Here is a 13,172-nt window from a genome sequence, read left to right on the forward strand (position 1 = left end):
GTATGGGATCACAATATGGTACAGTACACACCATATCTAATTAACGATAAGGGGAAAAGATTCACTTGACAAATATCCGCAATTAAAATTCACTGTAGGTGGATATTGAACTGCATCTATTGAAAGCAGGCTGAAAACCTCTGCGCTGCAATCTAGTTATTAATCAAAGGGCGAGCGTTGACTCATCTGTTGTGGAGGCAGTTTGGAAGATGGACTCTGTTTGCTGGTAAAAGCTGTTTGGGGGGTAGTGGGAGGCAGCCATCCATCTTTGGGATATCTTTCAAAAAATAAAATAAAAATAAAGGAGGCTAGGCATCAGTTTCAATCACCTTCAAGACACGACGAGTATGCGTGCCGTTTCACATTAGCTGGTTCTCCTCTATCTCAAGGTAAGGTCTCATCCTCCCCCGGGGAGCCATGTTATTACTTTTTGGGCATAATAATAATAACATTCCTAAAGATACACTGAACCCTGCCCCCCCCTGCTCCCCTGCCGCCTGGCACCCTGTCTTCTTTATTAGCATGTTCAATTAACCCAAGTTAATTGCCCACGATAAAAAGGTGCAGAAACCTTGTAAGGTGGTGCCAGAGGGAGTCATTTTGGAAATGAATGCTACCTTGTGTGAAGAGTAAGCAGGCGTGAAGTGGATCGAGTTTTTAGAACATCTGAAAATACAGCACGGCGTCTGATAATCTGCGTTCATAACTCCGATAGGAAATGGTAGAAATCCAAGTTTGTACAGTGACTGTGAAGGACACATTGCAGAGCCACCCGCTATTGGTGGAAAGCCACAGTATAGACTTGTGATGCACCGATACGAAAAGAAACATCCGATACTGTATGCATGATACTACATCATCAGCCTGATGTAAACCTTTCCTGAGCGTGAGCGGCGGGGCGTGAGCTGTGGCCGAGAGCAGCTCATATCTTTGTTATGTAGCAAAAGGCCTGAGCAATAACTGTAAAATATTTTCCCAAGCTTGTTGGCTTGCTTTTTTTTAAACTGCATTGCATGCAAGTGTTTTCATATTTTTAAAATAAACAGTTTAATGTGATGATCAATAAAATAGTTTGTGTTCAGTTGGTCTGTGCAGGCCAGTCGTGAATAGCTCGAGCCCTGTTACCGATCTGCGGTGTAGTGGTTCATGATCCCTGATCTCAATCACTAAGGCCTAATTACAACTACAGGGGTCTAATAGTTTCACTCCCTCATTCATTATACACTTCTTTTCTCCGTTGTATTTTGCACCACGGGGTGTGTTCGGTCAGTACAAAACACGGCAAAGTATGACAACACAGATTACCACGGCGGTGAACTAACAAAGCCCAGGTGTTTTATAAAGTAATGCTGGCCTATTAATATAGTAAGTACGTATAGCGTAGCATCAAGGGAACATTTCCACCCTTTAGATATGCTGGAATTGATTAAAGTGGGACAATGCTAGCGGGGCACAGAGCGCGAAACATGGGCCGGAATAATGTTGTTGGAAGGTTCAGGGTTAAGAGGCTAATATGAGCAGCTGCATTCCCCCCAACCCCCTGAAACGCATCCCATTTTTCTTCGTGCAAATATCCACCCGATGACATCTGCTGCCTCCTCCACACCTCTCATCACCACACTATTATCTGCGCCTGTCCTGAAGGGCTCGGCGCTGATATCACCCGTCGCCACAGTTGCATGCGTGTCCATCAAAACAAAGTGGTGCATTCAAGTGGTAGATGATTCAGGATCAAAGCACAACAACTATCGCTAGGAGGCAGAGTTTAAGTTTGTTCAATTTTTTTTTTTTAAATGACAATGGGGTATCTATCGCATTTTCTTTCCCCATGAAATGCTTTGTTCATAATAAACGATGGCGAAAAGCTACTGACAAGGCACCAGCTATTGCAGGGCATTCTGGTGTAAACATGCAAGTATCAGAATGATGACCTCGCACAGTCCCAAAATTAACCTTAAACATTTTTTTTTCTGTAGCCATTCATAATAAGCTGATTTGCTGGTATCCAAAGTATGACCACATCAAGCACACAGACATGAGCACACTTCACAATGATGTCACGGCATCGGCTTTCCAGTCCTTACTCTGAGGAAAGTGAGGTCTCGACTGCGATCGATGCTTGTGATTTCGAGGTTGCCCATTACGACTTCACAACTCTCGTAGTACTTTCTCAGGGTGCGATACTGCTGCTCCAGGTCTGACAGCGTACTCAGCTTGTTCTCCGTACCGGCACATACTGGTGGAAACAAAGAGTGAGATAACAGTGTTAGTTCAGTTCGTTATATCAGAGGTCTTTTTTTTTGTTTTTCTATCATCATCTTATAAACATGTACTGTAGATATCGTGTACATATTTGATGCAAGCATACTCAAAGTTAGCATCACTGCTGGTCACACCCAAGTGGCGCAATTAATCAACAATCGCGTCCGCACAATCAACGTTCGGGCCTTTTCGATGAAGATTGAACGTCATGTGAATTCTTGCCTCTCTCAGCATTTGGGCAACAATCTATAGCGACATATTGAATTGCTTCTCACGAGCTTCAAATCTATGCAGAACTCTTCCAATGTGACCTGCATCATGCCCATACGAGGCGCTAGTGATTAGCTTGGTTGCGCATAGCATAATGTGCTGCTCAGGAATGATATATGGCAGATCTGGGTGTTTTCAATAACACTTGAAGGAAGGTGGGGGTAGAGGGCCATAAAGTGAGGATAGGTATAATAAACTGTTATTGCACCCTGGGGGCAGGCTACTGAGATTACAGAAGAACGATATCACAGTGTGATGTCTGGTTGAATCAACTTTTTGTTTTTGTTTTTTAACTATTTTCTTCCTCATGTATACTTCCTGTAAGTTTACTTGTCTTTGAAAGCTGGGCTGAATTAAGTGAATTTGAAAGTGATTAAAATGTAAAACAAATGCAAGCAAAAAAAGAATACAGTACATCAAACGTGAGGTGTGTCTCAGGCGGAGATGATGTGGTTGAGACTGCCGAATACACCACAACAAAACCATCTGGGTCATGCATCTTTTCAAAAAGTGTGAAGCGTTGCAGGTTTACTACAGGGAACCTTCTTGTAATATGTCATTGTATATGTCGGTATGTGTAGACGTGCTGAAAATAATAGACCTCAGCATGAATTTCCTCCCTCTCGCTGCACGACTGAATCCATTTGTCTCCACATGTATCTCTCTGGAATTTTGCATAAAACAGCCTGTGGTCTTTGTATCGGCGCGACCTGCCCATCAACGTGGAGTCCATAAAGGCCTTGCGGTAAGGAAATAGAAAAAACAGACGGACCATCATATTTTTAAAAACCAATGTCACCGCCATAGAGCAAAATATGTTATCTATATCCATCTCTAACAAATATAGATAAATATAGACAGACTGACAGCTAGCCAGATAGCCGGCTAGCCAGCTAGCAAGCTAGCTACGTACACACACGACTGTAAAATGGGTTTGGTAAAGGAACTAAGTTATAAACCTTTCAAATAACACTCTTTTATAAAAGACAGAATGAGAAATGGTAGGATGAAAAGATGGACGGATGGCTGAGCAAGTATTTTGTCATCAAGATTTTTTTTTGTGAAGAATGTTTGGCTTATACATTGTATTGAATGTCTGTGCTACGCTCGCCAACCCAAATGATTCGATAGGGTTCAACCCGAACAACAAAGCACTGTGCCGTTAATTAACATTGCCAAGCTTGTGAGCATCTGAGGTTTAAAGGCTTCTGCTTTAAAAGGACAGATAACGGTCAGTCCCGAAAGCAATGTCCGACAGAGTTCAATTAAATTACAGATGTTATATTTGCAAGTAAACTCGCTTAATGTTTTAACTAAGGTGGATGAATAAGAGGAGTGGGAATGGAATTTCTAAGGTCACAGCAGTCCTTAGTGTAATAACCCAGATGAGCTTGTGTGAGTAAGTGTGAGTTACAAGGCTCTTAATACTGATGCTAATCATGGCCTACATTACAGTCCATCTGCTGTGCACTTTAAAAGTCATCTGAAACAATAGCTAGCTGAGAGGCTGTCATAACTATTACAGGCTGGCTTCCGGTCACCAACCGGCAATGTTGTCACTGCCTCCATATGGTTCGCCTTTAATTCACGTTTATGCTCGATAGGTCATCTCAACCTCCCCAGAGGAAATGTGCCACTGAAGAGAAATCTGTAGATGCACCCTTTTGTTGGAAGAACTTCATAATAACATTTGGGCCAAGTGAAGACACATTCGTAAAGTTTTTGGTCTGTGCCGAAGTTGCAGTGCAATAGCTGGCCAACCAGCAAACTTGAGTAAAACCTGAGATACGTTAAATTATTTGACCACCATGCTTTCTCAACTTAAATGGCAATTTTACAAATTCGGCAAAACGAACGACAGGCAAGTCTACCATTGATGTAAATAGTGTCAAGGAATTTTAAATGATGATACGCTACTACCAGCAATTACGATTCTACCACTAGAGGGTAAAATGAAAATAAAGGTTCTAATCGATTGACGGATCCACAAGAGGCGCGGATGGGTTGTATCGTATACTTTTTGTATTGCTTCTGCAACAATTACAACACTTGATTCTCTCATTTTATTCTGTTCTATTCTAATTTTTTTTTCAAATTCTCATATCAGCCTCATTCCAGACCTTCCACTAAAGCATAAATCACATTCATGTCACTGTTTGTAATATCTACGATGGATGAACCTATGAATCGCTACTATTAAAACACCTAATAGGAGAGTGTAAGCTACTGCGTGGCTTGCTCATCCGCGGGCAATCTATCTCCATAAGCACTGCATGAGGGGAAGGGCCAAAGGGGCTTTCATGGCATTAAAAAAGCACAAGCATTTAGATGAGCTTTTCCATGCGGCCAAAGCCTTATTAGCTTTCATACGCGTAGTCAGATTCACTGCACGGACTCTCCTTTGTAGCAATTGGCCATGGAGCAGTTCTGCTGGTCCAGTTGTGTTTCATGCGCAATGCTGAAAGGCTCCTCAAGGGGACTTGCCAAGGGTCTGCACGTGTTTCTCAAACACCCAAAACAAGCAAGACTTTTTCTCACCAGTCAAGGGATTGGAAGGACTGACCCACCCCGGGCCATGTCTAAACCTGTTTCCCTTGCCTCTGGGCCTATGCCACTGTTTCCCCCTTGTTTTTTTGTTTTTGTTTCCTATTGTATTGAGAAGGCATTCTATCAATTAAGCCAGACGGCCAGATACCCTTTATGCCTCCAGCCTACACCGGTTTTCGACCATCATGTGTGGTCCTCGCCATGAATCTTAATCCGGTACCCAAACGGTTTCCATCAATTATGTGGGCTGCTGCTAACTTTACCCTGGCTCTCATTTTTCCCAATTAAACTAGTTATTTTCCACCTCTTTGCTGCAACACAAATGCCTCGCTCGCTTACACAAGAAATTATATCTCAGCGGGCTTCTGGCCCCGCCGCTTATCACGCTATGAATGAATGCATGAGGGTTTTTTCCTGCTTTCACCGATAGATCTGTATGCAGTACGTATGGACCGGTGCATTTAGTTCAATTATCTTAGTTGTTGTTTTTTTTAAATTGTGAACGTGTTCATGAAGAAACTAAATACAGAGGAAGGAACTTAAAATTAAAATTGTGAGAAATACACATTCACAACAATTTCCCAGTTTCAGTGTTTGTTATTGGTCGATCTTAAAAGTGACAGTCCCCTCCACCCACCACCATATTCTATACATCATCAAGAAAAATTTTTTACATCATAATATGGTCGTTTTGTATCATACCTGGAGAGTGAGGCACAAGGACGCTGTAATAAAAATGTGAGTGTCGTCGTGTTACTGTCTCAGATGCTACATTCGTGCAGCAACAATACTAACCCAATAGCTTACATATCATAACGGGTAGAGGGTAATATTGCATGGCTGACTTTTTTTTTTCAATCACAAGACAATAAATAGACAGTATCGTTATATGCCGCAGCTCAAATGTTATTCATGCCTAAGTAGTTTGTGCATACCGCAGACATGAGTAAAAACATAAGTCAGCGGCAGGTGTTATTTAAAGCGGAAACGCGGGTGCTGTTACGCAAATAAAATATGCCTGTCAGTCATTTTACAGCTCGTCAGATTGTGACATAATTTGCCATACAAGACAACGCTCGTTACATTCAGAAGCCGTGCGCGAAGGTGTCGGCGTGATAAGACAATTTATTCCATTAACCTAGTGGAACACTCTGACAAGCAGTCAGGTTAAATGTTTACGTGGAAAGACATCAAGATGACGGGAGAGCACAGCTGGAGGCATTTGATTGTGTCATTCTTATCTCTTTTGTCTAAACACCCTCTAATTAGATTTACAAAACATTTGCATTGTCTTTTGGTGGTGGAAATTGCTTTTTCACAAAAGTAGTCATTCAAATTACGTGTTATTGTTTGAATTGAACGACATAGAGGGTCCTTTTCAAGCAAATTCCCCTGGACGCTTCACTTATTGGAATGGTGACCGTGCTCGCATGCACAAATTAGCCTTGTAACAGAAAGCGTTTGTTCTCTGCACTACCTCACACTTCCCTCTAAAGTTCTAAATTTACTAACCTGGCAAGAGCCAGTTTGATACATGTAACACTCAAATGAGTTCTTGAAAATACTACAAAGTAAAAATATATACAGTATATTAAAAAATGGGCTTGAATGTTATGCCTTTGACTGAGAAATGTTTCATTAAGATAGCCAATTACCATTTACAGGGCAACGTTTAGCAAAGTTACCTTTGACAAATTTTTGCTGTTGAACTGTACACACGTGCCCTTTTGTTACATTTGGTTTCAAATAAGGTGCCTATATTTTTATTTAATATGTTCATATAAAGGATTATTTTAAGGAAAGTAAATGTTGAAGACCAATCAAATGCACATGCATACCTCCCAGAAGAAAAATGCTAGCTTTATGGCTAATCAAATTTAAAAATATATATACAGTACATCTATGACTGTTGATGCTGAAAAAGATGAAAGTCATCCCAGGCAAAGGCTGAGCAATCCACCGTGGATGGCAGAGAGTAAATTCAATGTTGCTTGAAATCCATGTTCTTATTAGGAGGAGACAAATACAAATACAGGTTGTAATGCAATATCAGACTCGGCAATAAATAACAAATGTCAGGGTGCAGCTGCAGTGAGGCAAAGTGGAGTGTGAATTCTCTGGGTGAATCAGCATATGCTGCAGTGATATAGTGCACCACACACTGCATCACACAGATGTTTAGTCTTCCGTGTCGCTATAATACAGTAAAAGGATCCAAATATTAGAAACGACTCTCAGGCACACCTAAAAACATTCAATGTTCTCAAAGCGCCTTATAATCCGATGCGCCTTATATATGGAACAATATTCTGATTTCTCGGGCGTAGTTTTTTTAAAGTTACGCGAAATGCTTTGCTACAGGTTGTGAAAGCTCTGTAGAAACAAAGCTGTATTGTATTGTATTACCTTTAGCATTGCTCCATCTAGTGGATACATAATGTAACCACAGCCACTATTGCATCTTTGATTCTATGCGCCTTATATGGTGGTGCTCCCTATATATGAAAACACATTTAAAATAGGCCGTTAATTGAAAGTGGGCCTTATACTCCGAAGGCACCTTATTCTGCGGAAAATACGGGAGTTTTATCCCACACGACTGCAAACGACACCAGCAATAACAGACAGTGGAAATATTTTTTTTTTCCGTTTCGATCGTTTTCATCTTTGAAAAAGTTAACATTGTCATGGCCAGTTACTGAACAATATATTCTCCCACATTCTCTAAACATTTAATCCTCATCACTTGGTGTGTGTTACTTAGTGGGCGGACGATGCACAGGCAGATTGTTTCCAAACCACATTGCTTTCCTGATCACACCATTTTAGATACTGTATGCTACGGTTTCATTTGAATTGGCTAAGTTTGGACTCTGAACAACACACTGACTTGCACATACAGACCCATCCTCCACTGGAATTGAATTGCAGCGCATTTTTGTGCCTTTCTAGCAATTTTAACTGTTTTTAAAGTAAGTACATTCATGAATCTTCCAACGAGTACATTTGAATCCGGCTCCGTTGGATTCTTTGTGTTCATGCGGGCCGCTCTTTAATTGTTTCTACGAGCCGGCCAAAAAGAGCTTCTTATTAATTTTCTCGAGCCAAGGCCAAGGGATTAGATATGCTCTCCGGTGGAAAGGCTGTTTGGCAGCCTAACTGACTTACGACGACTTTAGAAGGCTTATTGAACATTAGCATGCAATTATCTTTGATGGTCTAACTTTCCTTCTGGCTGTCAAGACCCAATGATTCCCCATTTCGATTTTTTTGTGTTTTGTTTTGGGCTTTTTTTTCTCCTTCCAAAAACAAAACATGGATGGTCCAAGGAGCGCAGAGAGAATGAAAAATGTGATCAAGTCAAAATGGATTCTCAATAAAGCTGATGGCACAGTGCAACACATTTAAAATCTTGATTGATTTTGAAGTTCTTTGGCATCATTCATCATACAAAGCTATAGATTGCAAAGATTGTTTTGTCACGGTTGTCGACAGGCTCAGTCTAAATGATGGCTATGTATAAGCGGGAAACACTGCCGGCATTGTTGGATCAGAAAATAATTTTCAACAGCCAGAAAACCACATCGAGTAAAAGCTTTTTCAGCAGATTCAAACGTTCAACTCACACTGATTTCGGATGTAAAGTTGTTGAAGGAAAGGATTTTGGGCAAAAGATGGAATGGAATGCGCAGCACTTCTAAGAGAATATACAATGAAGCTTCATACTTACAGAACACGTGCACAGTAGTCAGTGACAGTATATTGCATCAATGTGGTTGATGTTAGCCATCTAAAGTATGATGGTTTGAAAAAGTTCTGGATGCTAGTATGAGTGTTGTACCACGTTTTCCTTGAGATTTCAGATGAAATTTGGACTTTTTACCACCAAGATGAATCCAACTGGGATACTTTGGTTCTTATTGCGAGACTCGCAAAGAAAGAATTTCCTTGCTCGGGTCTGTTGTTGTGTTTTCACTGCGCATGTAAAAGCGAATTATCTTTGATATTGAATTTTGAATGAGACATGCTTCAACGCCAAAGAACTCCCCAGAATGTTTTTTTCTGGTGGGATTTATAAACAATCTATTGTCTATTTTTTTTTTAAATGTTGCAAATCTGAAAAGCTGTTTATTCATCCATCTCTCCATTCTCTGTAACGCTTCGTGTATGCCCCAACATTGCTCCCTTTCTTTCCATCTCAGATCTTGGCTTTCATTCTGAAAGAAGTGGATGCCTTTTGTTTGCTATCGTCATTGTTGAACCTTGAATGTTCAAATTAAAGACATTCGAACAATGAAATACCAGGGTGAGGGTCAGCTCGTAGTATTGACGGTGAACCGTCTACAATTGTACAAGGTACTCATACAAACTTCAATAAATGCTTACAATACCAGAACGTTTTACTTTTCTATGATGACATCCAATTACCTAGATGTTTCCAATACTTACATTGTGGCTTTTTTTATGGTCATTTTTCTTGGTAGGACAATGGCCCGAAGTGTGCGGAATGAGCGAAAAAAAATGGCTTGGCAGACTGTGCAAGACAAACACGCGCACGCACTGATGCAAGACAAAGAGCTTGTTGAGCAATAACTGCTCCACGGCACGTACAAGTTATGCTTCCTGACACATAATTTGATTTTAATGAACAACAAGTCAGAATGAATAAAGCTCAAAAAGCCCGTTTCCATCAGTGTCCATCTGCATAGCATAGCTAATAATAAAGTGCTTTGCAAATGGCACCTGGGCATGGAGAGAAGGATGAGTGCGGTTCGTCAGTGACTTGTGCACAGGCTCGCCCGTCAAACGCGTTGATGTAAATAATTCAGAAATTAAGTCATGATCTACTTTCTTCTGTCAAAGTTTCGCGTGAAGCTTTTTAGGGATACAGTCAACATTCTGTGTGTACATTTACACACTTTGGCTTGGAGAGTTGTGACAGAGTAGGCAATGCTACGTTAGCACACGTCAGGAAACCACAAAAAGACCATTTGCCTTTAGAATTTGAAACACTTTCTGCTGAGGCATCATTATTGGATGTTGAGCAAAGGGCGCAGATTGACATGCAAAAATTAGGATCAACTCATTCTTCTCACGCTTGAGGGGAGCAACTGAGTCTGAATGTAATGAAATGCACCCCTTTTGTTAAAAAATTTTTTACAAACGTAGAAAATGCACTAAAAAGGACGGTAAGAAAGCCGCGATGCCTCGATCAACTTGTCACTGTGGTATCAAGTCCGTAACAATAGCAGCCACTGCCGCAAAAGGACAAAAAAAAAAAGTCTGATTGTATATTGGTACCTCTACTTACGAACGTCTCTTCATACTAAATTTTCAAGTAATGAAACGTCGCAACAGGAAAATATTACAAATTTCAATATACGAAAGATTAAAACACAGCTTGGCCGTCTAGTCGCAGTTCCGAGTTTCCTGAACGCACAACATACTTATAGCTGCTCTGCCATTGGCTATTACCGAGAGCATCTTCCTGGCTTCCTATTGGCTAAGAGGGACCTCTACCGTATGCGTCTGTGTGTAGATAGATAGATAAGTGTCGATGCAGCGTCCTCATCATTCCCACCTCGGACCATGAGGCGTTTCGATAGTTCGACGTAAATGTGAATTAGAGTAAAAAAGTGTTCTCCAGTCGGGCGATCGCTCACTACGCTGATGTTTGCCTTGGTCATTTTCGAAGGATTGTTAAAAACCGACAAAAGCACAAAACGCCAGGTGTAAACCACTTCTGAGAGAGAATATGAACTAGAAAGAGTAAAAAAACGATGAGGACGCAGTTAAAAGCTTAATGACTGTCACTTTTATTCTTTATTCTATTCTTTATTTTTTACATTATGCATAACTCTCATTTATTGCACAATAATCCAATTGTAACATGTATCTGGTAGATATTTTGATGCATTTTTATGCTTAAGAAACCATTTGTGTCCTAATTTTGGGCTGGACTGGGAACGAATTAGGGCATCTACATGCAAACCGCGTCTCTACTTACAACATTTTCTAGTTAAGAAATTTCTTCCAGAACCAATTCATTTTGTAAGTAGAGGTACCACTGTACATCGCAAAGTTCATTTGCAAAGACATTTCGTCATTAAGTCACAAATAAGTCCCGAGTCTTAACCTTAAAGTCTCAAACAAACTCATAATACAGAAAGTAGAGACGGCGACAAAGTTTGCAGTCACATCTTAAAAAAATGGACTGCGCTCTCAACGAGGACCAGACAGAAGATAAAGGCCACGCCAACAGAAGTGGTGCCATTTCACTTCGGGTATGGTGTTTAATTATGTGGCCATTCAGAGCAAGCTGTCATGTTGCTCTTCTATTTAGATCGCATCTCCTCGGGGGGAAACACTTGTTCGTCTGTCTGCCGCATACAGTCACGGCATGGCAACCTCAATCACATCAAACAGACGGCAAAGGGGAGAGAAAGAGAGAGAGTTGGGAGTCGTGTGGAACTGTAGCTCAAGTATGGTCATGTTCTCCCCCCCGACCCTCCTTATTCCTACATGAGCCGATGCATACCTCGTTGTGGGTGGATGTGAACAATAAAAAATGAATCAAACCAACTGGCTTTGTTGGAATGCACGACATCATGTTTCAGGCTTGAGAGCAGGGCTTTGATTACTTGATTAAGCGACTTTCTTCACTTAGGGCCACGCCGTTGTGACGTTTGGGGACACGCAAATAAAACGTATTGACCTTTCTTTCCGCATGCCATCAGAAGCAATCATCAAGGAATTAGGTAAATGAGAGGCTGGCAAGGGCATTTAGATACTGTGAGGGATGGATATGTGAAAGGGACCGTAATGAAGTCAATGGTGCGAGAGTAATGCCCCATCACCGGGGCACATTTCCCAACACTTGCCACCCTGCCGCATCACCTCAGGGTGTCAGATGCAGAAGATATTAAAAAACTGTGGCACATCCTTTTCAAGGACGATTAGACATTTCTCCCCTTTGGTTTCGTTATTTACAGATTGCCTCACAGTCTACTTGAGACAGCTGAGGAGCAACGTTTTGGGAGCTAGCATTCATAAGAGCCTTTTTGCGCAGTTGTTTTGACGAGTGACGTTTTTATTTTATTTTTTGTTTTGTTTTTTGTGTGTTTATCTTTGAAAACAAACAGGCCAGCTGCCGTCAATGTGCTTTCATGCCGCATAAAAGTCTGCAAGTCGGGAAGCCCTCTGTGGCAACAATATGCTAACTGATGCTAAGCTTTGTTAGCTATGCACACATAAAGTCACCAACGCTAAGAAGTTAGCATTCGGTCATACTTGCACTCCCTCTTTTTTCATAATTTGGGATATACTGTACGTTGACCGGACATCCTTCAGAATGCTCCCAGTTTTGTTTTTGTTTTTTTCGTTTTTTGCCGAGGTACTGTAGATTGCTAGATTAGCCATAAAATATAGACCTAATGTACTTCATATTAAGTTATAACAAAATTATTCCTACACTACAGAGGATACTGAATGGCTGGTTGTCTAAAATGAGGTTCAATGTGATTTTTTTTAATAGTCTCATAGGGAGAAAGAAATTCAGCAAAAAATAAGTAACCGAACCAAAGAGGAAGAGACCAAATTTTCAAACTCAGTCTTGATTGAAACCAGGGAAAAAAAACAGACTACCTGTGTGAAAGCACTCGAATGGATGCTTCTCGTTACAGCAATTAAAATTGGGTACATTGTATTTTCATTCACAATCAAAGGACCATTTACTATCAATTAGTGGGCCTGACTATTTCACAAGGAAAGGGGGAAAAAAAGTGCAGAGAGCCAGAGATGGCCTATTATTATGCCAATGGGGGACACTAATGCACTCACAAATGTCAGACTGGACATTTGAAATTCATGGATTGCCATTTACTGTAGTTCAGTGTTTTACGGGCCTTAATGTTGCTGACCCGTCATCAAGTAACAGTTGACATCATCACAAGAAACTGTTGTTCCTAAATGTATTGAAATTTGGGGTTGCACACAAAGTCTACTTGGTACAAAATCTATCTGCGCGTGTGTTTGTTAATTCAGATGGCCATGGAACTGGATGAGAGAGAGAGAGAGAGAGAGAGAGAGAGAGA

The 13,172-nt window shown here is 40.9% G+C and overlaps 1 protein-coding gene across 2 annotated transcripts in view; it reads right to left on the bottom strand.

Annotated features, from left to right (window-relative positions):
- The window catches only part of LOC127611236 (receptor tyrosine-protein kinase erbB-4-like), a 155,932-nt gene that overhangs the window by 83,301 nt on the left and 59,459 nt on the right, over positions 1 to 13,172 (bottom strand). For both annotated transcript variants that reach the window (XM_052081637.1, XM_052081636.1), the window contains exon 2: positions 2,085 to 2,236. In XM_052081637.1, the coding sequence (XP_051937597.1) occupies positions 2,085 to 2,236 (152 nt within the window). The remainder of the gene's footprint in view (positions 1 to 2,084; positions 2,237 to 13,172) is intronic.

Source organism: Hippocampus zosterae, chromosome 12 (assembly GCF_025434085.1).
Source record: "Hippocampus zosterae strain Florida chromosome 12, ASM2543408v3, whole genome shotgun sequence".
Taxonomy (NCBI): domain Eukaryota; kingdom Metazoa; phylum Chordata; class Actinopteri; order Syngnathiformes; family Syngnathidae; genus Hippocampus; species Hippocampus zosterae.